Source organism: Poecile atricapillus, chromosome 1, assembly GCF_030490865.1.
Source record: "Poecile atricapillus isolate bPoeAtr1 chromosome 1, bPoeAtr1.hap1, whole genome shotgun sequence".
NCBI classification, from domain to species: Eukaryota; Metazoa; Chordata; class Aves; order Passeriformes; family Paridae; genus Poecile; species Poecile atricapillus.
The window spans coordinates 85,717,075-85,744,535 of record NC_081249.1 but is presented as its reverse complement, the minus strand read 5'-3'; the positions used below and the strand labels follow the sequence as shown (position 1 = coordinate 85,744,535).

General features: G+C 42.0%; 3 protein-coding genes across 6 annotated transcripts in view; 1 reads left to right on the top strand and 2 right to left on the bottom strand.

The window, feature by feature from the left end:
• Nucleotides 1-1,905: 1,905 nt before the first annotated feature.
• Nucleotides 1,906-18,302, bottom strand: ALG8 (ALG8 alpha-1,3-glucosyltransferase). 3 transcript variants are annotated; one of them, XM_058864112.1, is made up of 13 exons: nt 18,214-18,302; nt 11,853-11,931; nt 10,647-10,840; nt 9,093-9,202; nt 7,675-7,742; nt 6,999-7,125; nt 6,311-6,414; nt 6,076-6,196; nt 5,650-5,789; nt 5,054-5,193; nt 4,275-4,372; nt 3,780-3,852; nt 1,906-2,526 (listed from the first exon to the last, which is right to left on the bottom strand). In XM_058864112.1, the coding sequence occupies exons 1-13, from the start codon at nt 18,231-18,233 to the stop codon at nt 2,295-2,297; spliced, it is 1,506 nt and encodes a 501-aa protein (XP_058720095.1). In that variant the 5' UTR covers nt 18,234-18,302; the 3' UTR covers nt 1,906-2,294. The 3 variants fall into 3 exon arrangements, with proteins under 3 accessions (XP_058720095.1, XP_058720086.1, XP_058720106.1); XM_058864103.1 differs by lacking the exon at nt 18,214-18,302 and adding an exon at nt 12,825-12,949; XM_058864123.1 differs by lacking the exon at nt 18,214-18,302 and adding an exon at nt 12,686-12,769.
• A 449-nt stretch (nt 18,303-18,751) lies between these two features.
• Nucleotides 18,752-27,461, bottom strand: part of KCTD21 (potassium channel tetramerization domain containing 21) — a 9,189-nt gene continuing 479 nt past the window's right edge. The window contains exons 1-2 of one of the 2 annotated variants that reach the window (XM_058864136.1): nt 25,940-26,166; nt 18,752-19,579 (exon numbers count right to left, since the gene is read on the bottom strand). In XM_058864136.1, the coding sequence (XP_058720119.1) occupies nt 18,767-19,549 (783 nt within the window). In that variant the 5' untranslated portion in view covers nt 19,550-19,579; nt 25,940-26,166 and the 3' untranslated portion in view covers nt 18,752-18,766. Of the gene's footprint in view, nt 19,580-25,939; nt 26,167-27,461 lie in introns of those variants that run through there. The other variant, XM_058864147.1, reaches the window with a different exon arrangement.
• Nucleotides 26,346-27,461, top strand: part of USP35 (ubiquitin specific peptidase 35) — a 27,778-nt gene continuing 26,662 nt past the window's right edge. Inside the window, exon 1 of the mRNA XM_058864085.1 lies at nt 26,346-27,401. The gene's annotated coding sequence lies outside the window, so the exon portion shown is untranslated. The remainder of the gene's footprint in view (nt 27,402-27,461) is intronic.

Here is a 27,461-nt window from a genome sequence, read left to right as displayed (position 1 = left end):
GAGCTCAGATTAAAGACTGAGACCTAACCCATAGTGTCAACTTTTTCATCATAGGTCCTAAGAGCTTCTCAGCTCTTTCCTAAAAATGTATTATTTAGCCTTTGCCCATGAGAGGAAAGCTAATGTCTTATCAAACTGTTTGTAGGGTGAAGGTAGGGGTGTTAAGTTTTTGAAATGGGTTTTAATGTCTCTACTGACTTTGGGCAGCAGGTTCGTGGCAGAGCCCAGAGAGCGCAGCTCCTGAAACAAAAAAGTCTGAAAAGCCTGAACTTCTGGGGGAGAACAGTAGGTTCAAGGGGGGAATATGTGCTAGGCTGTTTGGGAAGGCTGCACCTTCCCAGTGCCTCAGCAGTGGGGAAAGGAAGAGGGCAACATGCGGGCGGCAGCTTGGGATCAGAGGCTGCGCCCTCCAAAACCTCGAGAGAGAAAACCCCGCAGGTGTGTGCCCCAGTGGGCTCTCCCTTTATTCAAATAAAGCTGAAGGACTCCCCTGCTCCTTTTTGGACATAAACTTTTAGCATTTGTGGGTCTTCCTGACATCCACACAGGAGGAGGTTGGGCAGTCACTGCTTTGCAGTGGGAGATACTTCAGCTGAACCGGGGATTGTACGATGGTGATGCACAGCCACTTCCACAGTCATGCCCTGAGTTTAACTTCACAGAATCACAGAATGGTTTGGGTTGGAAGGGACCTAAATGGTCATCTGCTTCCAACACACTGCCACAGCTAGGGAGAACTTCCACTAGACCAGGCTGCTCTATCCAACCCAACTTTGAACATTTCCAGGGATGGCACACCCATGCTTCACTGCACGACATCTTGGAGGATTTCACAATGTGCAGAGGCTCGGCTGGAGAAGAGCAAAGAGCGGTGTTTGTAAGGTTTTTTTGCATATTAGCATTTCCCTACACAGGACAGCACAGCAGACAGATAAACACAAGCATTGTGGATGCCTCACCCTGGGCAGAGCTTTGAGGCTTGGAGTTGAGATACAAGTGCAAGAAGCATTGTGGACCACTGGCAGCCACAGCAGCTAAAAACATGGCAAAGCCCTTAGTGGTGTAAAAATAGCAGAAACTATGAGAATGTCTTGAATATGAACTCACTGGCAGTGAAAACTTTAGATGTACAAAGTATTTGGTTACAGAAACATCCACAGTGGTTAATCTACCTGTTGCCCTAAGAAGAGCCACTCTATTTTAAACACCCCGAATATTCAAAGAACTCAAAAAGCATAACTATCCCTTCAGCTACCCTTGATGAAGGGGTCCCATTCTTCAGCTAACATGTAAGAAAGTTCAAAAACTACTGTAAAAAATAATAATAGAAATAATAAAAAAATCCATCCCTTTGTCCTCACAGTTTTACATCAGCACTGGAATCCAAACCAGATCCCAACCTCAGAGCAACAGCTTTCCAGGGATGTTATGTAGGATTTAAAAGGTATAATTATTTATTGCAGAAATAGCTGCTATCCTTTGGGAAACATGAATCCACAGGCAGACAACAATCTACCTTTTCCTTAAGTCATTACAGTAACTGTAGACACTTGGTCTTTTGTTAAGAGTTGTGCAATTTTACATTAATTACAAATACAGCTATGTAGCCACATCATCTGGTACATTTAATGGTGTTAAAATACTTCTTATTTGAATTGCATTCCTCAATTTGGTCATCTGGTATAAAAAAAAGAGCTACTAGAAGAATATTAAAACTTATTTGCAAAGTATCTATGAAACAAGGAGATAAACAGGACATGGACATATTAAAATTTGATATTTGAGTGTGCACGAGTTTGACAAAGCACCTCAGGACAACTTTCCAGCTACACACTACATCCTTGGTTGTATGGGTGTCCCTCAAAAGCAGGGTTTAGACAGCAGCTGAAATAATGCAAGAAACACTTAAACAAAAAATACCAAGTTTTTAATTTACAAATTCCATAGAACACAGTTACAATGCTCTCCTATACAGCAATCATCCCTTGTAATTTGCCACAGCAACTTCTATTCAAACACAAACCATAATGGGAAAATCAGGCAGGTTTTCCTTGGGACAGAAGTCTGGACCTTGTTCAGCTTCACAGTTTACCTGCAGCCTTCCCTGTCACTGTGACAGTGCTTCTGATCAGAGGTATCCTTGTTGGGCAGTACAGGAGTGTTGGAAGAAGAGCTCCCGCGTGGCGATGGCACATGTACACTGTGTCTCATCATGGATGGCCTTGTGACAACCCCTTACCATGCCAAGAATCCCCTCCAAGGGGCATCCTGGGACTGGTCCCAGCACTGTGGCTTTACTCAGCCTTTTGTCTGACAGAAATTCTCTCAGTCAAGACAGAGACGTAGAGTTTCAGCCAAGCGTATGTGATTCCCAGAGCACAGTACACAGAGGTCAGCAACAGGGGGACAAAAGGGAAGTGCTGTTTCCAGGGGGTCAGGGGAAATATGATTTCACAGAAGATTTCCAAGGGCACTAGTTGGATGAGGTAGATTGTTTCAAGCCAGTTAAGCAGAGGTTTCTCTCTCCTGTCAGAGAAATTAAAAAAGAGGTAGTCTTAAAATACATGTTAACTAAAAATAACTATTCTGTTTTTCAGCTATCCCAGTGTAAAAAGAATCTCCCATTAGATTGCAATAATGATTTAAATAACAAGTTAAGGAGTATCAGTAGGAAAAAACCACAGTGTGAGAGCCAAGTACGCTCAATGTCCTTATCAAGTTCCAGGATGCCTTGGAAGCCTAAGGAGAAACCTCATCAATTGCTCTGCTTCCCCTCACTCTATTTCAGTGAACAACTGAACAGCCCTCCATATGAAGACTTGTTCTACCAAAGTTGTTCCATAACCGAAGACTAGAAATGTCAATTTTTTTAACCTCCTCCCCCCTGCAAGCTTTCTGTAGGATGGACTTTTCTGTGAGCTGATCTCTCTTGCAAAGGACACTGATGGCAGGAGTTGACTACAGGTAGTTTAAAGGGAATTTCATGTTTTGGCAAGTTAAGAACAAGAAACCTGCAAAAGCTCTCTCAACAAAAATTAAGCTCCTATGGAGTTTTTTTAGCTAGAGCTCTTGAGACAGAATGACTGAATTCTTAAATAAAGAAAATCACCTACAAAAAGCATGTGCCTGAAGTACTGAATACATGTTTGCAGTACTTCATTACAAACCATTAATTACAGCTTGGGTTTGCCCTGTAAGGTTTGGAAAATAGGCAAGTGGGGACTGCAGGGGTTATAAGGATAAGCACTATCTTTGGCCAAGTGGTAAGACACCCACAGGCTGTGAAACTGCACAGGATGACTTTGGCAATTGTATGTTCTGCCAACCAAGTACTTGTGGTTTTGTTGACAAATTGCAGTTTGCAAATGAATATTATTTACAACCTGTCCCTTCCACATATTAAAATACTGTTACTGCAAAAATCCACAGAACAATTTCAGATAAACAATCTGCAGACAAATCAGTAGCAAATGCTAAACACTAAATTAAATCCTCAGAGGTTACAGCATCACAACTCCATGCTTTAACAGAGCATGAGGCCGGTGGGGATCTACAGCCTTCTGGGACTAACTGGGCAGCTGTCACAATAACCAGGATGTGCTGCAGTAGTCCTAATTTAAGCACTGCCTCCTGAGAACAGAGGCAGCAGCATCTTTTGACTAGAAACACCTTAATTTGACTCTTCAGCATCAGCTTTCTCTGCTGTTTGTCCCTTTTGACAATGGCTGTTCCCTACACCAGAAGAAATGTTGCTGTTCCTGGCACCAAGATCAAATTACCTGAATAGAGATTTCAATGAAGAGAAGCTATAAACAGTAAACAGCAGCATAAGCAGTATTTTAATTGGAAGTTCTGAAAAACAAAGAACATTATGTACTTTTAAAATTCATTATAAAAAGTTTTTGCCGTATATATTGCAGTATCTTTAAATCTTACTAGTCACATTTCTATTATCTGGCTTTATTTTCTCCAGACCTACATGTTTTACTGCTTAGGATACCTAAAAATAAACATAAGCATTTACTAAAGCAAATGACAAGCCATACACTTACTTAAAGCAAATGAAGCAATACACTTACTTCAATTATCTATAAACATATTGAACACATAAACTATAACTACTATTTGAGATAGCACTACAGATAAGATTTTCCTTTTCTAAAGGAATCACAAACAACTGGGAAAGTGAGTAAAGCAAAAATGACAACAAATCAAGACTATTGATCTCTATGTTGCAAACTAGATAAAAATTAACTAATAGCAGAATATTTTACCTGGTGGTGTGAACAGCAATGGAAAAAGTGAGAAATGCCCTGTTGTTGCCAGAATCAAGTAGATGCCAGCATCCTTGACTTTCTGAATAGACAATAAGCTAAAAACAGCAATAATTTGTTATGCTTTTGTCTTTTAGCCAAGAAACCTAATTTCAGCAGAACAATATACAATTCACTGAAGATGGAAGAACAAGTCAAACAGTTTCATAGTACCCCCATCCCTGCTAACACTGGACCTGTGATGAAGTCTCCTGCTTCCAAACCATGTGGCCTCAGAGATAAAAACACAGGAGAACAATCAGCCAGGAAAGCTTCCCTCAGGAAACCACACACCCACTGAAGAAAACTATCAGCAAGGCCCAGCACAAAACAAAAGCTTAAACATCACTAAATCTCTGAAGAAGGAAAATACAGTTTGTAGCAATACTGTCAGGCAGCTTATGAACTACAGCTTCACTTCTACCTCAGGCAGGCATGAAGCTCTTTTGGTAGAAACTGTGTATTGTTCTGGTCAAGCAGAGTGCAGAAGATCCCCTTCCTCAGCTGGCTCCTGAACAATCTATCCAGCATTTTAAAATATAAACCGCAGCACTGTTCCTGAACCTGAACTGTGCTCGAAATTAATTTACTTTAAGTGCACTACAGTGTTACAGCTTAAGGCATTCTATAAGAGTTCCTCTTTTGAAATATACTGAAAACGAAGTGATTCCCTTTGAGGATTCCTCAACAAGTGGCTGCAGGTTCAGTTTGGCCAACTACTTTGTACAAAATTTACCTACCTTAAAGGCAGAATAGCAAGGAGTATTGCTTTCTCATGCACGTGCCAGCCAAACATGAAGGAGCTCAGTGCACAAAGAACAAGGCACTGTAGAAAGCCTCTGGGCCCTTGAGGTTTAAACCAAAGACAGAAAACAGAGGGCTAGAAACAACAGGCAAAAACAGGACTTCAGTGAAAAGCTTGGCAATCCTGAAGACAAGGCATTGTCCAAAGAGATTTGTCAATGTTACTAAACACCACTGCAGCCACACGCTGTGCTTGTGTGGCACAAGCGTAACATTGCACTGGAGGAAATCAATCTGTTTGGATGTATGAGTAGAGACTGCAGGATTTCTGTTGAAATACCAGGATGGAAAAGCAGACTTTAAGACAACAGTGAACTTCCCACTATTTGCGTTGCATGCAAAAATTGTCTGTAAATCTAAGCCACTAAACACATTTTATCAGTCACTACATATTAGTAACAACGTTTCTGTTGCTCAAGAATTAAAATTCATGTGAAGTGAATTACTATTTGACGTGAATTGAAGTACTATCAATTAAAATCTACTAGGGACAAAGTGCATCAAATTTAAAAAAAATATTAGTTGCTCTTACCAATATAGCTATGAAAGTACAGATTAATGTTGCCAGTGGAGTCACTGAAGGGAGGACAGTGTGCTGAAACTCTTGAACCAGCCCTCCTGTCATGGAGGCTTTAGGGATTTTTGTACTGTCAAGAAGACTGCACTTCAATCCTAAAAATAAAACATAAAAAACCCCACAAACTGATGCTAATAAAGAAAATGAAGTAGCTGAACTAAGTACATGGCCAAGTTTTTTCTTTTTTTTCAAGGATGGCAGAGGGAAGCAATTGGTCTCTGACCTACTGCTGATAATTTATGCACTGGATTATGTGGACAACCGTATGATTTATGGCAATCTGAAAACATAATTTATTGCCTACATTTCAAATGGGGAAGACTAAAATCCAGAGAGCTCTATCTGCAAACAGGCACCAAAAAGCAAAATTAACATACTGACCAAGAATTGTCAGTGCTTTATCCATGGCATTGTACAAAGCCCAGAAGTTGGGGGCCCAATAGGCATGGCAGAGACCTCGCTTGAAAGGGAAGAGCCGTGAAATGACTTGAGGCAGCTGACCCTACAGAAAACAAGACCAAAAAATTGGCTTCTTTAGATGAGATATGGTTTATATTTTTCTAACAAAATCTTCTAACTGTTCAGGGGAATAACATGTGAAAAAATGGGTTATTACCAGTACTAGGAAGGGTCCCAGTGAAAGAGCAGAAACAAGACAGACAATCAGTCCCAGAAGAGTTACATGAAGAAAGCTGAAACTTCTCCACTTCAGTGATCCATCTACAAGAAACAAACAGATTAAGGAAACAGTTGCTGTGGGACCTGGAAAGGGAGACAAAGCATTCCCCACTGACAAGGATTTGCTAGCACCTATCTAAAAGGGTTACTCAGCCTTTTATGTCAATATATTCAGTTCCTTCCTTCAACAGCTGGCATTTCTTTTGCCCACACTGCAGCTCCTGCATTATACAAGCTTTCAGTATTTTCCAAATTTACTTTCCCTAATTTACAGGAGGAGTATCAGGCATGTTTCAATGCTAAAAAGTGGGGAGAAACTCAACAAAGGTCTTTGAAATAGCTTCTGATAATGTTTAATTGTTCTGTATCCAGAATAATTCTTAAGGCTTCCAAGTGCCACCTGCAGCATTTTCATGTTGATCTTACAAAGAACTCGTAAAGAAACATGAATTGTACAAAATAAATCTATTTCAAAGATCTTTCAAGATCCTACCGATTCTGCTCTCAAGCAGAATTTTTGTTTGAACCATTCTGTTCCAATTGTATCTGCAGGTATTGAGTGCTCTCCTAGTTCCACGGACTAGCACCACTCCCCCCAAAAGCCAGTGAGGAAAACCCCATCTTACCTGCATTATTTGCAGTAAAGCAGTAGGATCGTAACAAATAAATGCCATATGCTGGGGCCACATACATGTAGATGTGTTTGAAATGCAGAAGAACAGCAAAAAGAAGAGCACCCTCCAAATACCTTTTCTGAAAGAAAACAAAAGTAAACCTAAGCTCTTCTCTTAGTAGTCAGTTTTAATGGTCCTTTGTTGTACTCCTAAGGTGATGGGACATTTATTATAAATATCAAAAAGTATTTACTTCAAATTACAAATTCAGTAGTGTTATGTGTAACAACGAAACTATCCTGTCACACAATCACCTCTTCACAGCTTCAGAAGTATGTTTTTGAAGGACTGGTGATTTGGAAGAAGATAAAATGCCAAGAAATGATGCCACATTGCTCAGGGATAGCACTGAATGTAGCTTTCTTATGGGGAACTGCAGCGCTGCAGCATCAGCAAGCAATTATGGTGAGTTTCAAATTTTTCTCTTCCCCACAAACTCAATAAATAATTAGACATCCAGCACATTCACACAGCTCAACATGAAGCCACTACCATTGCCCACGACATAAGCAGCCCTGTGATGCACCCAAATTAATTATTAATTATATTAACATAAATTAATTATTAACTATATTAATGCACCCAAAATACACATGGCAACAAATAGACAAGAGTCACTTGGGTTTACCTGACACAGCCGAGCAACAGAAAGAAGCATCAGCCCAAAGAGGAAGCCATTGTACTGGAAGTGAATATCTGAACTTGAGTCAAGGAATAAAACAAGCTTTCTTTACTACCATGTTTTCTGGAGAAGACTCAAAGTTATGAGGAATAAATTAAAATGGAATTTAAATCCAAGAAAGCAACCTTAAATTCACACCACACAGACACAAGTAATTTTTAACCTTACCTGTAAGTACTGTTAGACACAAAATACACTAATGAGGGCATATTACCTTGATAAAATGGAACACAACAACCTACGTAAGCATTGTAAAACTTCTGTAGCACAAACCAAAAAAGGTTAAATCTCCACTTTAATTTATAAGTTATTAGTTTCTGCCACACATTAGTTAATGGATGGTGACAGTAGACCTGATTTTTCTACCACCTGTAAGCAAGTAACATGCACAAGAACTGTGACAGAGAAAATGAAGTCCTTCCTTTAAAATGCACACTATGCCAAGACTGACTTGCAGTAATTTCAATTTCCAGAATTATTTTTATATAGGATATGGACCTGTTGGAAGGCACTCAGAGAAACCATGAAGATGGTTCAGAGGGCTGGAGCACCTCTACTACGGAGACAGGTTGAGATAGTTGGGGTTATTTCAGACTGAAAAAGGGAAGACGCTGGGGAGAACTTGTAGCCCCTTTAGAAGGTGCTTTGAGAGCTGGACAGGGATATTTGACAAGGGCATGGAGTGATAGGGCAGGGGGAATGGTTTTAAACTAAAAGAGCAAGATTTAGATTGGATATTAGGAGGAAATTCTTTATTGTGAGAGTGATGAGGGACTGGCACAGGTTGCCCAGAGAACTTGTGGAAGCCTCATCCCTTGAAGTGTTCAAGGTCATGCAGAATGATGCTTTAAGCAACCTGGTCTAATGGAAGGTGCCCCTGTCTAAGGCAGGGGGATGGAACTAAATGATGTTTAAGGTCCCTTCCAATCCAAACCACTCTGTGACTGATAACTTTAGAAAGACTTCCTAATTCCCATATAATGTTAACCAGCTGAATACAGTCTGAATCTTGAAGCACTTTGAAGATTTTCCTTGCCATGGGACAAACTTGGAACCACACCCAAAACACACAGCCTCTCTGGTAATACTCCTGTAGGCAGGCAGAGGAACAGCCAGCAGGAACAGGTACATTGCTGCCAGACTGGTTGGACCTCCTCCACTTCTGGCAAAACAGACCAAGAACTAACTTCCATTTTGCCAAACAGTAATTCTAACAAAAACAAAGTTATTTAACTAACCCCAGAAACAAACCCAGCAGTGTTACTTGCAATGACAGCAAAAATATAGGATTGTGCCACAAACTGTACCAGGTTGTTAAAAAACCAAACAAACCACAAACAATCCACAATGGTTTGAAAGGATACGATCCACAATTAACAACCCAAAATTCCACAAGAGCAGAACAGCAAGAATAAATGTTGGTTTTTCCAGGATATCCTTTGCTGCTCGTTTTCCATTTACACATCTACAGCACCTAAACAAGAGCAGAAGAAACAGAAGCTTTAAATCAAGCATACAAGCAGAAACATTGTTGGTTTTAAGAGTTAAGACCTGCACTTGCTCTGAAGTTAGCTATTTAACCAGGATGCAAAGCAACAATAAAATTCTTGCTAAATTCATCAAAGTCAGACTGTATCATGAACATGAACAAAGTTTAGTAAAAAAAGGATTTTCAGTTTCAATAGTTGTTGTGTGTTCCACATGCTAAAGCTTACATTACACAACAGGCTCAGGTTCAAATCTCTCCTTCAGTGAGTGTTAAGCTGTCACAACCTGCTTGCCTTCATGAGCAGTGTATTGCTACTTTTGGAGACAACATAGGGAGTCATATTTAAGGTCCTCAGCTGGACATGAACCTCGCCCTCGCTACCACTGCCCCCTGCCATATTGTGAGTTATTTCTGTTGCTTAAAAACAACTTATTACTTCTCAGTGTGAAGCAATATGGCTCAGAGGACTTTTGAAATCAGTCTTAAATCACATTGAAGAGTTACAATGATTTGTGTTGAAATACTATTAGTGCAACCTCTCTGCCATGAGCAGAACACCTTCCACTAGACTGGGCTGCTCAAACTCCCATCCAACCTGGCCTTGAATTTTTCAAGGCAGAGGGCATATACCACCTCTCTTGGCAAAATGACCTGTGCAGACACCAGCCCTGAGCCTTCAGCCTCACACTCATTCATCCATGAATCAAAACAGTAAAAAGAAAAGAAGTCACAATGCAAAGCTAGCCCATTTCAGATAAAGAAAGTAAATAAAGGAGCTTAGGCAGTGCTCCAGTCAGAGAATTTCCTACCCAGTTTTCAGAAGAAATAAAATGATGGAAGACTCTTACAGCCAAATTATTAAGGTAGGCAATGTATTTCTCACAACACCCTCCCCATTCTACTCTTTAGAAATGAGGTAAATAATTCTTTACAAAGTCAAGCCACACTGAAAGCATTCAATCCTAATTACATCAGACTTGGAATAATCAGTTTATCATCAAAAACACCGGAGCAACTTTGCATATTTGATGATACTGCCATTTTGTAACAAATTTCCTTTATGCTTCTACTCTAGAAGAACAGAATAATAAGAAAAATAACAGGAAAAAACCTGTTCTGAGCACACCAGCTGTCCTGCAACTCCTACAAAATAAGTCCAGTGACAGAAGCAAACCCAAGCATAACACGTGAAACAGCAGCTGGTGTCCAAGTGCCTGCAAATCCATCACATGCTGTGCAATTGTATCTCCAAGAAGAACATGTTATTTTGTGTTTAGCAGCATATTCCAAGATTCTCTTTGAACAGGTTCAAGCAACTCTGGCATTTCTCTTCATTTACAAGTCTATTTGTACAAATAGTTACTTGTTGTGGCTGCAGAACAAGCCCACGTATGAAGGACTACCCAATGTCCCCAAAATTAAGACTTACTCATGAACTGCATATATGAAGAGGGTATCTGTAAAGATGACAGAAAGCCTTTGGAAGAAGATGGTTGCACGACTGGCATAATTCAAGTTTTCAATAACCAACATCTGGGGGTCAAAGTACTTGGCAATGTGAGAAAGTGCATATTCGAACCAAGCAAAAAATGGTGGATAATCCAGGGTCCATTCCGAGGTTGCCTAAAGACAAAATAAGATTAAATAGTTTGTAACAAACCATGCTGTTTGCAGTCCTTCAGGTACAGCTCCTGCAGCAAACCAGCTGATGCACTTTCTCTCAGTAACCTCTGAATCAGCCTTGGTCCAGCCTCACAATTACTTTCACTCAGTTAACAAGTTTTAACTATCGTACAACCATATCAAGATCAAACAGCATTATTAAGGACAGTTGTTATGCCCTGACCAAGAATTAACTTCTTGGCTGTGGAAACAGGAGAGGAAGAGGGATGAACAGAGCAGGTTGGGATGGGGTATATTTTTCAGTGAGTGTATTCCCAGATGCTTATGCTGTATTGATGAAAGGCATCCTATGTTCTGGCATGGGGTCAATGCTGGCATTATAAAAATCTGTTTGTAAAAGAGTCCTTGGATCAGTCCTACAAAGTTCTGATGTGCACAAACCATTGACTTCTAGGTGCTTATGTGGACTATTAGACACTACATTATCTATCCCTGTACTCCAGCAGATACCAGGAGACAGATTAAAACCCGATTAGGTAGGCTGAGTCTATGACAAACGTAAAGATGATTCATCTAGATAAAAACCAATGCATGCTACTACCACACCAGCAAAGGTTCAAAATTTCAATACAGTGATTGAAATCATAACAGATAGATGTATATACCCATTAGCATGATTCACTCTTTATTCTGGTAACTGTCTATCACTAATGAGAAGAGCACACACCCCAACAATTTAAGAGTACAGTGAAGCTTGCTCTTTTGCTGCACAGCCTTTCCAATAACCCACGTGCCTTAATTGCTTTTCCCATTTTGCCTTCGTAAGTACTTGCAGCTTCCCAACTAACTTTCAATTTTTAGCTAAATGCTACGCAGGGCCAGCAAATTGTGAACGGCATCTTTTTGTCCCACTACATGACAGTCACCAACCATCTCTTCCAGCATTCACAAGGTCTGCCATACCCAATGTGCTTGTAATTTATACACAGCTATACACCCCAAATGTCCTTACCTCATAGTACCACTGAGAGAGGGGCAAGTTGTGGGTGATGGCAAGCCAGTTCCTATGGACTTCGAAATCTGTGGAGTAACTACAGAAGGTGTATGTTAAGAATCACATACACACATGCACTTAAAAGGGAAAAAATTCAGAGCACATTACCACATGCAGGTAAGAAGGAAGCCTCTATTTATCAGCTCTTGGACTCCACTGTGATCAAGCAAGTGAAACAGTAACAACGGTGCTGCTCAAGAACTTTGTTCCAAAGATGTATCATAGAATGAGTTGGGAGAGACCCTAAAGACCATTTCATTCCAACCACCCTGCCATGGGCAGGGACACCTTCCACTAGACCAGGTTGCTCAAAGCCTCATCCAGCCTGGCCTAGAACACTTCCAGGGAGGGGATATGCACAGCTTCTCTGGGCAGCCTGTGCCAGTGTCTCCCCAACCTCACAGGAAAGATTCTTCTCCTGACGTCTGATCTAAATCTCCCATTTTGTTTAGTTTACAACCATTCCCTGTCTTATGACTGACCAACCATGTAAAAAGTCATTAATACAGGTGCTTATATGGCAAGGACTATTTATACCTTGGCTTCTTCGGACAATTAATATCAAATTCCAAGTTCTAACTGAAGTTTAACAGCAATTTGTTAGGTGGTTTTTCTTCAGTATAAAAACGTAAAATTACAAAGCATTAATGTTTCAGCAGACTTAAAGGCCTTCCCGAGCAGCAGCCAGCCGGAACGGGCCAGAAGGGCTTCCAAAGAGGAAAGCAAAGCCGTGCCACGCGGCCGAGGCAGCGCCGCCTCGCTTCCCTCACGAACCCGAGAGTCACACGGACCTTCAGGGCCTCCTGAGGACCGCAGCGCCACGCTGCCCGTGGCCGGCTGCCCTCGGGGGTTCGCGGCAGCCCTACGCCACCCGCCCCCGTTCTGTCCCATCCCGTCCCGTCCCGTCCGGCGCGCAGGGAACCTCCTTACTAGGCGGGGATGAGGAGGCACTTGAGGAAGGACACGCCGAGCGCCAGCGCGCGGAACCAGCCGCGGCCGCCCGCCGCCATGGCGCGCGCACCCTACCCCGCGCATGCGCCGCGCCCGCCGCGCGGGTTTGAAGCGCGCGCGCGCCCCCCCCCGCCCGCTCGCGGCGTCGGGCGCGGGGCTGCGCGTGCGCAGGAAAGGCGGGGCTGTGTCAGGCGCCGGAACGGGCGCGAGGGGGACAAGAGGAAATTCAGCTTGAGCATCAGAAACTCCTTGTTGTGAAGGTGGTGAGGCACTGGCACAGGAAACAGTTAATGATTAGCCTGCACGAACACAGGTAAAGAATCCCATAAGAGAACACCTGAGACCAAAAAGCACCATTGGATCAGGAGGCGCGAGAAGAATGAGTGCACGGACTGAGGGTAAAAAAGCTCAGGCACTTCTTTGTTGAGTGTTCCTCTGGGCAGACCCCCAGCTTGAGCTGAGCTGCTGCTGTACCAGGCTGTTACTTTTAGAAATCCAGCGCCTGAGGCTGCTACAGGGAAGCTCGAATTGAGCCCGAAGGAGGAGGAAGCATGCCTGGGAGTGAGGGGGTGAACGAGGAGTTGGTTGGTGCTGTGAGGCCACCCAACCTCCCCTGGCCAGAAGCTGCTTTAAAGTACACCAGCTTAGCTCTGCTCCAGGGAGGTGCCATCTCCAACCTGTTTTGCTGGTGCGCAAGTCAGCTTCCAGGTACAAAGTGCTCTTGGAGGAACAGGCTCAATTTTTTTTTTAATATATTCCTGTCAGCCTGGAGGGTGGATGCATTCAAGACTGATGCCTTTTTAGCTTCCTTACAGCAAACCTCTATCTATCTAGCTATCTAAGAATAGTACCTTATAGGAGCTGCATGGAATCATACAGTTAACATGTTCAATTTTTATTTTCCTGTACAGCAGCCATGTATTATGGTTTGCTCAAGCTCAGGAACTAGAGACAAGTCTAACAGCAGTAAAGCATCAGCGTTTAAGAAGGCTTCTCATTGGAAAAACGAATCCTCTCTTTATAAATATTTGAAACATAAATGAGCTAATGCATTTTAAATAGTTTTGACTATTTACAAAGGCTCGTTCATCCAAGTTTTCTACAACTGCACTAATTCCTCAGGAGCTTGCAATCCCCAGCCACTGGGGTTGAGGTAAGCATTACAAGGAGGCAATGGTTAGAGAAGGGGAAAGCTAGAGGTGCAGCAAGCATCACTCATGCTTTTTCTTCTCAAGAAATATGTCAGGGAGAGCACTTCCTGCTTCACTCAAATTTTATTTACTACTTTCTAAAATACATATTAGTAACAGTTCACAGAAAGAGTTACAAGCAGAGCAATGCAATCAGATTTTTAAATGTGACAGTCCTACAGGCAGGCCCTCTGTGAAGGTGGTAAGCAATAAAGACCATCTTGTCAAACACTATTGATTCAAAAGCACGGCCTCTAGTGAGTTGGCGTTCAAATTCTGATCAATGGGAAAATCCTGCAATTAGGATTTGGAGTAAGAAAACAGTGAGGGTAACGTCAAGAGGATGAGGAGAAATTATTGGATATAGCCTTCCCCTATAGCTCCTTTTTATTTCCTGAATTCGCAGGGAAAAGATTCCTTGTGTTATTCCCAAGTGAACCTGTGAGCTTGATCTGGATCTTTATACACAATCAGCCTTTCTTGCACAGACTATCTGTGATTGCCCATACTAATTCACATATGAGACTGTTACTGGGAGGGCCACATATTAGCACTGCTTGTGCCCTGCATGTTTGTGTCCATCAGCATGTGGGTGCAGAATGGAAGTTAAATGTTTCAAAATACATTGAAATTCTGAGCAGTGGCACCAAGTTCTGCAGGATGAAGTGAAAATAAAACTGCCCAGAGGAGTCTTCTTCATTACTTCTCTATTAATCCATAAAGTATCAGAAGATCCCGGACTTGTTTTCCACAGTCTATGGCTGAAGGCAATATTTATCACTTCCACCAACCTTATATATGGACTCCACCTCCCCTTCCACCTTGCATTTTATTCCTGGGAATAAATCTGATTGACTGGAGATATTTGCTCCCAGTGAACTTAAGCAGCAATTTATACTCAACAACCCAGTGATAAAGTTCTAACTACAGCAGTGCCAACGTTTGGTGATTTCAAGCACACGCAAATTGAAGCAAAGCTGCTTGCTCCTGAAAAGCTACTAGCATAAGTCTCAGCATGACCCATATTCTTTCAGATCTAACTTTTTACAACTTTATTGTAAATCTTTTATTTCTTTACCACTGCCTGCAGAAACAAACACTCCTCCCATCAACTCCTCCCAGCCGTTAACAGCTGTATAAACCAAGTATCTCTTACTATTTATGTACAATTTCAGTCTCATCATTGTAACTGGACGTTGTTAGATATTTAAAAGCTATCAAGCCTAAAAACACCTAAAGAAATCCACAAGTGATTCTTTCTGGAGTCCCATTAAGATGTATTGTAATAGTCTTTTTGCCATGTGAGAAATACCACTGTGCTATGCACATGTTCAGATCTGAGAATGCCACGGGACTACAGCTAAAATCTGCCCTCTCGTACTCTTCTCCTCTAACACTACTGAACACCCTATTCAGTGGTCATTTAGGGAAAAATAAAAGAAAAAAAGAAAAGAGGCCATAAAAAAAAAATTGCAGGGCTTGGCCTCATTTTATACACTAAGGTATTGAGGGAGATGGGCATATGGCAGAATCAGGAGTTATGCAACAAGATGTAAAAGAAAACAGACACAAAACTTTAAGGGAAGAAAATGTCACTAGATCCTTTCCAGGAAAAAAAAAAAGTTTGCTCTAAAAGTGAATATTCCACTGAACAGTGAAATAATTTTTAGATGGTATTGCTAATAAATGCCAAATGCTTTCCATGACTAGTGACGGGGTTGTGCTATACTTAGTAGGCTTTGTGCACATTTGCTTCTCTTTAATTCAGGAAAACTCTTGAGAAGAATCATTTTCAGTGCTGTTGACTGGTAAACAAGAGCAAGTTACACCTCCAGGGCTCAGAAAAAGAAGGTAAACAAAAAACAGCTATTCAGATAAAATGCAAACAAATGCTCTGGAGAGAGAGCATTCCTATAAACAGTCATTATATCGTAACTCACAGACTGCAGAATTTGGGAGAAGCTATAAATTGAGCTTAGTGTAGAGTCTGAAATAGCAGCTGCATTTGTAGAACATATGCTTGACTGCAATCACAAGTGATTCACTTACCGCCCATTTCCAGTATAAATAGTACCTCATACTTAAAGATGTTTATTGTGCTTAGCAAGTTTGAGATACCTCAAGTTTTGCTGTTCCTCCCAAAGCATGGCTTCACTCATATCTTTATACTGGTTGGAAATTTTGCATCTATCTACATTTATGAAAGAGAGATACTTTGCATCTCACTGTCTGTTAATAAATGACAGAGATCTGGGGCCAGCTGTACCTTTTACTGACTTGGCTGCATGAACACAAATAAATGTGTTCATCTTTTGCATAACAGACTGATGCACTGCAGGTGAAGATGAAGATCTGAGTCCAGTACTCTCCTTTTACAGACTCCTCTTACTTGCCTTTCAACAAAAAAAAAATGCAGTAATGATTCAACTCTCCCATGGAATATTTCATTTTACTGAAACAGAATGGGGCAGTACTGATCCACAGCTCTAAAGGGTGTTGGTCAGACTTTCCCCCCTCCACCCTTCCAAATGAGTTCTAAGCCCACTGCTCTTACCTTTGGATAAACTCAAGCTGATAGGAAACAAATTCCTACCGGTGAGTATTATTTTAGTCATGACATACAAAAGCTGTGGTTACAGGTCATTTAACTACTCTACTCTCAAGGGTCTGGGTTAAAAAGAAATACTGTCAAGAGTCCCTAAAATCTCTGTTATCATAAACGCAGCAACAGCATATCTGTTTCGTCACAGATTTGATGAGAGGGTTCTTTTAATAGATCATAATCATATTACCAGCACCAATCACCTCTGTCAGTGTCCAGCTGACTGGCTAACTTGTACTTTGTAATTCAGGACTGGGATGGAAAAAAAGAGAGTTCTTCCTAATGAGACTAAATATAGAGGAACATGGTGACTCAAACTGGAATTTGGTCACAAAATCCTGTTTACAATCCTCAAAATACACAAAATTTGCCACGTTTAGTGGTTCTGAGGGCTTCAAGCCCAATCAGTGCCTTCTGACAACATGGTCCCATGTATATGCTGGTTTAGCACCAAGTCAGACAAAGGGTAGTGGTTTGTAACAACTGCAGAATGAACATTTTACCCATCAGCATGCTGATTTCTGTTGTTCGTGCAGTCACAGCTTGGGACAGTAGAAATATATTGATCACACTGGGTTTTTTTACAAGAAAAAAAGAAAAGCTTCTTTATGCTTGTTCACAGGTCAGCTTAATGTAACAACAGAGTAGTTACTTTAGGAAACAAGAACATACAGAGTACTGAGCTTTGCAGCCCTATGCTAGAAACCTTTAGAAGCACTAAAACTCTAAATGCAAAACTTAGTTATTGCATTTGCCCTTCTATCCCATGAAAGACACCTGAAAATGTTCAAGAGGGCCTCTCATGTACTCACAGCAACCTGATTAGGGAAATACAGTTAAGATACTTTTAAACATAATTTACTGAGAAAGAACCATCTTGAACGTGGCATAAATGATATTTAGAGACAACATGCAGCTAGTGAGTTATGATCTTAATTACAGCACAGACCAGGTGTGTAGGGAAGAGTTTGACCTCTGGTTTCCCACTGCCTTCCCTCTGGCAACCTGACACTGAAGCCAAGCAAGCAGGTAAAATTCTTTAAGTGACCTGACCATTTCACAAAGATATTAAACAAAAAGAAGGCTCAGTGAACCAGGGTAGGAAAAATGACCCTCTGCTTTTGCGATGAAAAATGTTAGGTATAACCTGGTGAGAACGTTGTCTTTTCAAATGAAATCCATCCTATGCATTCCCATGCATTCCAGGTACTGCTGGGAGTTATGCCCAAAAGAGGCTCAAATGTCTCGAAGACATTTGGGGGCCTCAGCCTCAAAATCTGTCTTCACCTTAGAAAGTTTCATCAGCATCCTCCAGACAAATATTAACATTGTAGGAGAAAGAAAAGGACTAGTTGTCTTGGATGTCTTTGGAATGTAAAAGTAAAGGTTTAATCTTGGTTTATAATAATGCTATTGTCTCTTCTATGGCTTCCTTGCCAGTCACATTATTCCAACACAGCTTCCCTGAAAGCACAATAAAGCAGGGGCTTCCTCACAGGGCTCAGGAAAAAACCCAAGTCAGCTCCACAGGGTGACAGAAATCCTTTGTTGAACGCAAAGAGATGGGACCCCTTACTCGTTTGCAACTTGCACCATCCTTTACAGCTGTATTGAGTACACGTGGGAAGGCTTCTTCTCCACGGATCCAAACAAGCTTCCTGAATGCTCTGCACAGGTGATACAGCAAGACATGGCAAATGTGCTTCTAGGGCTGTCTGCTGCACTGCAGCTCCATGGTATCTTTCACTGCATCCATTCTCCAGATACATCCAAACCATGGTTACTGAACCCTCGCATCCCCTGGCAATGCAGGTTAAGGATCACTCATTTTCCAACTGGAAAATGTAGAGAGGACAGAAGTTAAGTGATTTTCCCCAGAATTGTACAGCAGGTCAGAGGCAGAGGCAGTGCCAGTCCTTAATTCAGGATGCTAGACAATATTGCTTCTGTCTGGAATATAGACACATTCTGAAAGGTCGTATTGGTAAGTACATTAAAGGAAAATCTTCTCCTTGTTAGTGACTCTTAATCCAGATAAGCATGATTCTGAATTAGGCTGTAAGTGTGTTTTAAAGGGAAACACTTAACCTGTGTTATCTCCATGCTGGCACCACAACAAACAGCCATTCCTACTTGTACCGAATTAGGCGAATAATCTTATTATTCATGAAATCTGAAGTATGTGGATGAGCAGAATCTATGCAGAAACCATCACTCATGGCTATTTTCAGCACTTCTTCCACAAACACCTGGAAACTATTGATTTGCTTATTATCTGGCACCACCCAGAGTCTCTTCAAGTTCTGCCTGGTGTACTCCTCTTCGGGAAGGCCTTCCACACTTGCAACCCAATCTAAGGTCAAGTGGTTGGGGTCCTGCAGGTAACTGGATATTGAGGAAAGGTTTCCATTGAAACAGTAGTACAGTTTGGAACCAAGAAGCTTCAGGAACAGGCATGACGTGGAGAAGATATGAGCACTGAACACTTCCATGTTGGAGGAAGACAGGCTGTAAATCTGGGGTGCTTCTCGGACAGTGAAGTGAACGGTCTGGGTCTTCTGATCAAGGGTGATGTTGAGCATGGCATTTTTCTCTGCTTTAGAAAGCTCTACTTCCTTCTCCTGCAAGGCCTCAATCAGGGGCTGAATTTGATAAAAATCTACTTCCCGTCGCAGTAAGCCCATTTCCTGAAAATCTTCTGGGAGGTCCAAGTGAGAAGTTCGTAAAAAGTTCAGGATATAGCGGAAGATTTTGCCATCTCTGTCAATAAAGCAGTTGCCTTGGCTGTCCTTCTTGGTTGGGATCTTCCCACTAAACATGGCCCCCAGCATGGAGTCTGGAAAGCTAGTCAGAGTGGACAGAGAGGTGGTATAGAGTTTTCCTCCAACATTGAGCGTGATAGGTTCTGACATGATGGAAAAGTCACGGTGCTGGGACTAATTCTAAAAAAAAAAAAAATTAAAAAAAAAATCCAACACCACACATTTAGTTGCATTAATCTTTTGAAAGGTTAAACTACAGAGATAAATAGTCCTAAATATATAAGGGTAACCACATGGCAAGGATTCACCATAGAAATTAGAAGCGAGAAATTATGTTTTGAGGTTGTATCTTGAGAACAAGCATAAGGATGTTTTTTCTTCTAACAGATTTGAACAGGACTTTGTTTAATTCAGTTTAGTGCCAGGAATCATGAGTCTTCCAAAACTTTATAATTATGCTAAAAGTAAATCTCTCCCACCAATACCTACAATGATGGCTGACTTTAAAGTAGTGTTCTGGGCTTGTATGATCTCATTTCCCTCACAGAAAATTTAAAGCGGGCAAAGAAGGATGGGACAAGAATTGGACACAACCCAACATCTTTCACAGTGTTTGAAGATATGATTAAAGTAACAAAGCAGTTCAGCAGAATTCCCTGACGTATGTCTGAGTGCAGTCAGCATAGCAGGGAGCCAGACAGCAGTTGCTGCTGTAAGCACATGACAGTCTGTGGTTCCTTTCATTAAAAAAAACCACATTCTCCTTCCAATGTGCTTTACCCCAGAAAACATTTTCTAATTATTTGGGGCCATATTCCAGTTGACGTCGTTTCCATGCAGAGTCTTTGCCATCAGCTGACATGAACTACGGATGTGATTTTAAGGTGCAGTCAAGCCTTAGGCAGGGGCATGCATGGCCTCACCTTGCCCTCCACCATAACATCCTCCTCCCTTATGCCGCCTCTGGCACTCGACTGATCCCACAATGAGCCAGTTTAGGGAGAAAACCCAATATTTTCTATTCAGCATGCTTTGTTACATGTTGGAACTGGACCAATGCCAGGGCTGGGAAAAGCAAGGCAAAAGAAAGGAGCTGTGCAGCTGTTTCCACTGCAGTTCAGCTCAGCTGTCTTGGGTAGGCAGGCCATCATTCCTGCTACCTAAGGACCTGCAAATCTATTTTTCCTTGTTTGCTGAATCTAAATCAATCAACTGTTCAGCAGGAAATTCACCAGTGTTTACTTACAGAGGCATGAGGTAGCTCTTGCTGTAGTAACTACAGCCATTCAACAGAAACCTGCTAAACAGCTCCCTTAAAATTCAACTTAAGTGCAGGCATTTTCCTAACTAGTAATGGAATAATCACAGACACTACCCACTATTATCAGCTCTGGAGTCACAGCAAAATGCAGATAGGGAGAAGGTCATCTGTGCTGGAATATCAATTCTTTTATGGCTGCTAAAACCCAGCTAATAGTGCTCGTGGCATTCCAAAACAAATACATCTCTAGACAGCAGCACATTTTGCTAAGAAAAACTGACCCAACCTAGGGCAGATAATTAACAAGTCAAAGGAGAGCCTGTCTTTAACTTGTTATTTAAGACTAACATTCCACTTTGTTCTTTAGCCCTTGGCACACAGCCTATATCCCACTGCACAATAATGGAAATATACAGATCTCTAAATCTAGAGTGCTTTCCCTGCGTGTCCCTTAGCTCCATGCATCCAGCAAAAATGGCAGATAAAGATGCACGCGTAGGCTAACGCCAACACCACATGCATCGATGGCCACAGACCATCCTTGTGACTAACCTCAGCCAAATATACTCTAGAAAAAACAATCTGATCCTGTGCTAAACTCCACTTGCTACTGTCTCAGCATACTTCCCACTCTTGAAGACTTCAACCCAATTTAGATTCAAGAGCTGTTTAAACTTGATCATGTGGAGGCTTCAACTGATCTAATTCTGTAGCACGAGTGGCTACCATGCACTTTTCCCCTAAGGTCTTGCAATATGTCTGCAAAAGCATTGCTACAAGAACAATCAGGCATTCACAAAAGCAGCCTATAATGGGTTTTACTTTTTTTCACATTTCATCAAACAGAAGCTTCCCCATACCTCCCTACAAATCACACAGTCCATAGAAGCAGGACTGATAGTGATTCCAAAAGCCATGTTCATTGCTTCCCACTTCTGCTGCCCTTCAAGCTGCTGTAGACTAAATAACCCATTCTTCCTTCATAGGTGAAGCTTTCAGATTTTTGAGCTCAAGCTTGCTTATCCACACCATGAGAGTTTTTTCTCACTCTGTCTGCCACCCTTAGCCAGGCACAGAGCAAGATGTTTCCCTTGATGTGTCTGTGACAAGGCCTCATGTGGCAGAGTTTGTGGTCAAGAGTCACAATCCAAAGACCACCATGCAGCCCAAAGATACAGATCTTTATTTCAAAGTCATCATCTGTCCTAGGTCTACTCTGATCCAACACCTCACTGATAGCCTGAATTAGAGGCTATAGCCCAACCTGAATGGATAACATTTAAATCACTGTAACTGTTTTTTCTTATCAGCAGTCCAAAAGGGAGGTTGCCAACAAAATATGGGAGTAAGGTAAGCTCTCTGAAGCTGAAGACTGTATCTCTGCTGGCAACAACAGCATCAGAAATCTAACCCAGCCTTAGCTCTGGAGCTGGAAGAGTATCACAGAGATTGGCAGCCTCTCAGCATGGGGGCTCTGCTCCTCCCCCACCTCTGAGCATTGCTCAGACACGTGCACTGGACAGCCCATTCTGCTTATGGCTATTGTGTATTCTAAAGACCCATACAGACTGGATTTCACTCTCCCAGGACACCAGCCTGCTCTGATTTTGAACTTGCCCATTACCCCTGCACTAGATTAAATTTTAAACATTTGATGATGCAAACATCTTGCCCATGGATAAGGCTGGAGGATAACTATTCCTCAGCTGTCATTCCTAATTGTCTTCTTTTGCCTAATTCATCCCATTTCTTAGAGATTTATATCCTCATGGTGTGAAGATGAATCTGATAGTCTGAGACCCTCAGAAGAGCCAAAAACGTGAGCACAAATGAGCATGAATGTCTACTAGATTTATCATCAACCTGGACTTAATGCATTGACCAACCAACATACTTGACAGTAGCTGGGGAAAGTCAGTCTCTGCTGCTTTTTTCCCTAAAAACTTGTCTATGAAAAACTGGTAAAAGTTGAAATTAAATGGGTTGTAAGTTTTCTCTCTTTAATCATTCAACCACCATTTGCAGCCCCTAGCATGGTTTTTCAAGCCTGGGTGCTTTGCTGATGCAATATAAAGGTTGTCCAAGAATGCAGCATGAAAATCACTTGGTGAGATTTTCACAAAGAGGAGGTACCAAGAACATCTGATTCTGGACATGGGAGGCTACAGATCTAGTGGAAGGTGTCCCTGCCCATGGGGGAGGTGGGCTGGAACAAGATGATCTTTAAGGTCGCTTCTAACCCAAACCATTTTATGGTTGTATGATTTTCTAACCTGCAGTCACCAAGGAGAAGTACAAATTGGGTTACAGTTCTTGGAAGCAGAGAATTTTGTGTAGCTTCTCCCCAAGTAGCATTTAAAATTCACTCAAATTAGGTCAGCTAGAGATCTAATCTGACAGCTGAAGATGCAAATTTGGCTGAAGAACACAAGATTCATTTTGTGCTTCCAAGAGCAATCAGTTTTTAAGTACCTCTTTTAATATCACGGTGGGGAGGGGGAAGTCTACATTTGATTTAAAGTCATGATCTTATCACATGATGTAAATTGAGAGAAACCAGCAGTGCAGTGGTCAGCTTTATTAAAAAGTCAAACTCTTGAACCGAAGCTGTTGCCTGAGCATCTAAGCGTTTCAACTGACCACAGCTTGTAAATTTTAACGTGAATTCTACTCCTAGGAGCATCCTCAACAGCTGCATAGAGAACATTTCTTTAATAACCCTCTCCCCCATGAGTTTAGTTCAGCAAATAACTGGTTCAAAGCTGGGAGAATGATGGGGGTTGACACAGCAGGAAAGTGTGCAAGTATGCAAAATGACAAAAGCTAACTGTTTTCACAGATCAATGCCTTCATGTATTTAGAATCATCATTATCATACCACTTTGTTTCATAATCATTTTGAATGTAGAACAGCTTTGGATAAGCTCTCCTGTATTCATAACATTTAAGAGCCCTTTAATTAGCTAATAAATAAAATTCTGTATACATAATTTAACTGACTGCCTCTTTCACCCAACTTGGCAAAAACCCACAAGTGTACAGTAATCATCAAAACAAAGAAAAAACCCCATCAGTCATAATTTGCCAATGTAAGTAAAATGTAAACAAATGGCACAAATAGTACTATGTTTTTTTTACCACTGAAAAAGGCATACAGCTGTAATCTATCTTTTTTAGCAAAAAGAATGCAGTTTAATAGAAAGTCTAAAGTTATAGATATGTTTATATGGTTGACAAAAGATAGCTATAGCTCTCTCTATATATACATGTAGATATATAAATAAAGACAATTTTAAATAGGATTTCAATCAGGAAAAGAAATTTATTGCCAACACACATTTCACTTTAAAAATGTCAGGGAAGGAAAATGAATCAATCCTTCTGTATTTCAGAGGCAATACACAAGATATGGATGAGTGGCCGATCCTAGTGTCATTAAGGGGATTTAATTAATGAGATTAATTAAATACAGAACAGCAAAGCAGAGCAATCTGTAATTTGGCTGAAGAGGATCATGTTGAGTTGTTAAGGTCTCCAAAGTCCATCCCACAGGCTGCTTAGGGCCTCTGAAGCCCTTATACATGGTATTAAAAGCATTAAAATTGTAGCATCCCCTGAAATATGGGTTAACATATGCCATTACAGAAATAGAGTTTTTGCTGCAAGATGTAACATTACACAGCCATTTACAAAGTCATTGTTTTAATGGTTTTAATTTAATGGAATCACACAATTATAGAATGGCTTGGGTGGGAAGGGACTCTAAAGATTATCTTGTTCCAACCCATGCCCCATGGGCAGGGACACCTTTCACTAGACGAGGCTGCTCACAGTCCTATTCAACCTGGCCTTGAACACTTCCAGGGAGGGACAACCACAGATTTTCTGTGTAGCCTGTATCAGTGCCTCCTAACCTTATGTCTTAAGTATTGCATGGCTGGCTAATTTTATCATGGAGCCTTCAATAGCTCACCTGTGAAATATCCCTCCACAACTAAAACTTGGAAAATCTGTCTTTAGGACAGTGAAATATGTGCAACTGCTTTAAGAAATAGTTGAGGACTAACAATGAACTGCAAAATATATACAGAGGAAAAAGAAAAGAAAAATTAAAAAAAAAGAAGAAATTAATTATTTAGGCTGATGCAACAAATGATGCCTAAGTGGCAAGAGAATTAAAGCAAGCCAGGGACCATTTCTGCTAAGCATCAGGAAGAGCAGTCAGATTAAAAACCACTCTGGCTTTTTGAGTGTTGCCCAAGAGAGCTGGTGAAAGCCACATCAAGTAGACAAATGTTACAAGAGACAGATCAGGCAGTGCTTTATAGGAAGTAATCCTGCCTTGGGAAGGGAAGGATTGATTTCAGCTCAAAAGGAAGCATGAAGGAAAAAAAAAAAAAAAAAGCTGGGCACCTGTATGGCTGCTGGAGACTTTAAATGGGATTCAGCAAAAGATGGTTGTTGCAGGATGAGGCTCCAGTCTGCGCCATTAGGGAATATTAACTGTGAACACATAATCAGGCAAAGATGCTTCTTCCTGTGCGAAGCTCGTTCTGCTTTGGGTTTTTCCCCAGTCTCCCCACACCTGGCATGTATCACTTTGCTCCACTGTGTCTTACTGAAATACATGTTTTGGTTTGAGGTAAAAATTCCAGTTTCTACAAAACACCTGAGCCCTGAGGAAACAAACAAACAAACCCTCAGAAAGTCGAGAACTCCAGACCTGGACACAGCCAAGCCCATGGCACTTGCTGTAACTCTACCTGCAGAACAGTTCTGTGCCTTGTCCCTTCTCCAGGGGACAACCGCGTGGAGGAAATCCAAACCCCTACAAGCTTGTGCCTTTCTGTGTTAGGGGGGCTGCAAACACAGCAGTTTGAAGCCTAGAAGTCACCTCATGAAAGACAAGATAATAATAATAATAATAATAATAATAATAATAATAATAATAATAAACAACTAACTGAAAGGGGTGGGCAGAAACAACAAAAAATAGTATTTAAGGGTTTAAACCCCCCCCCACAAACCACACCTCAACTGACCACTTACCCAGCTCTCAGCAGACAGTAGGCACCAATGAGAGCTGAGTTTTAAGAAGAATTTTGGACCAAATCCATTGCAAGGCCCCCTTCATTTATCCCTGATGCACATTCACTTAGCTCATCCTTTACTACAGAAAGTTAAACATTTACAATGCTGTCTCTGCACCCTATATGCTTATTTATGGCAATCTTAGAGAGGAAATACCATGTTTTCTCATTGCTGCAGAACGGACCCACCTGATTTTGGACACTTAATATGAAACCCTCCAACTGAGCAGCACGTAAGAGGTTTAAATTCAGTCGGTGAAGCAGAGCATGGCGTGCCTGCCAGGAGCAATAGATCCCAAAATGAAGCGCCTGCGGGGAGGCACAGCAGCTTTTTGTTTCGGGACTGCTGTGGTGCCTCTGGAAATTTCCAGCAGGCGTTTGGGGAAAGGCCGCTCACCCCGAGGCTGGCACGGGGGACGTGGTGACGAGCTCTGACAAGGGACTCAAATTCCCAGCAGGCGTGAGGCAGGAAACGACGGGTCACCCTTCCTTTCTCTTCTTACGACAGGATTGCTATGGATCTGCCGGAGACTGCAGTGCTGGGAGACAGACATACTGACTATCCACCTTCGGAGCGCAGCTGCTTATCTGCCAGTTATTTATATTTAATTTATATTTAATTTGCTGACCCTGCTTTGTTATGCACAGAAACGCTGTTCTGCCAGTGAGCCGCGTAAAGAATGGGAAAGCATGAACGGGAGTTTCGTAACAGCCCTGGTTTGCTGTGGGTACGATGGTGTGTGTTCATCCCTTTCCAAACCTGTACCTCCACGCCCTTGAGCATCTCCTGGGCTGAGTGCTTAGGGATGCGGCTGGATCCAGGAGGCTTCGCGTAGGCTCTCTGCAGATGCTGAATTTACGCATAAAGAGAAGGGGTAGGGAGGCAGAGGTAGGGAAATAGAGCTGGTGCCCAGTTAGTAAAAGCCAGGAGGGAAATAAAGCAAAGGTCAGGTTCCTCCTGAGAGTGGAGGAACAAAAGCAGCAGCGCACAGCAGGGAGCAGGAGAACGAAGAGAAGGTTAAGTGCCGCCGAAACAGAACGGCTGACGACAAGATGGAGGGGGAGAGGGAGTGCAGAGCCACAAGGATGCGGCTGCAACCAAGTCTGGAGAATAAAAGCCAAAGTGCTGCAGTGCTCAGCGCTCCCCGGTGTGACCTTCAACACCCGTGGGCTCAGGGGCTGCTGGGTGGGCAGTGCAGATGGTCAGGAGGGCACTGCCACCCCCTGCCAGAAAGGAGCTTGCTGGGGGTCTCGGGGCAGTGGGAGCATCACTTTTCCTTCCAAGCTGATGAAGACCTTTGTACAGTCCAATACACCCACTTAATGCCGGTTCTGGCAGAAGTTTTCACTGATTTTCAATGTCCTGTCCCAGCACCCATTTAAGTATGACGTGACGTGCCTGGAGTATCTTCCAGATACTCTTTATTTCCTTCACGGACCACTTTATTTTGCCTCTGAACAACTTCACGGCGCACGTGGTAGCCCACTACCTGCTTGTTGGACACACGGGGTGGTTCAATAATCCAGTTCCCACCTCATCTCCCACTGACACCATTACTTCCAGAACATCCCTGCAATTAGAGAGCGGCTGATTCCCAGCACGGATGCTGCTGCACCACAGCAAAACCCACTCAGAAATCACGCTAACAAGGTAGGCACCACCCAGAATTAGACCCTCTGGAGAGAATATATCACGTCCATCGCCCAGCTG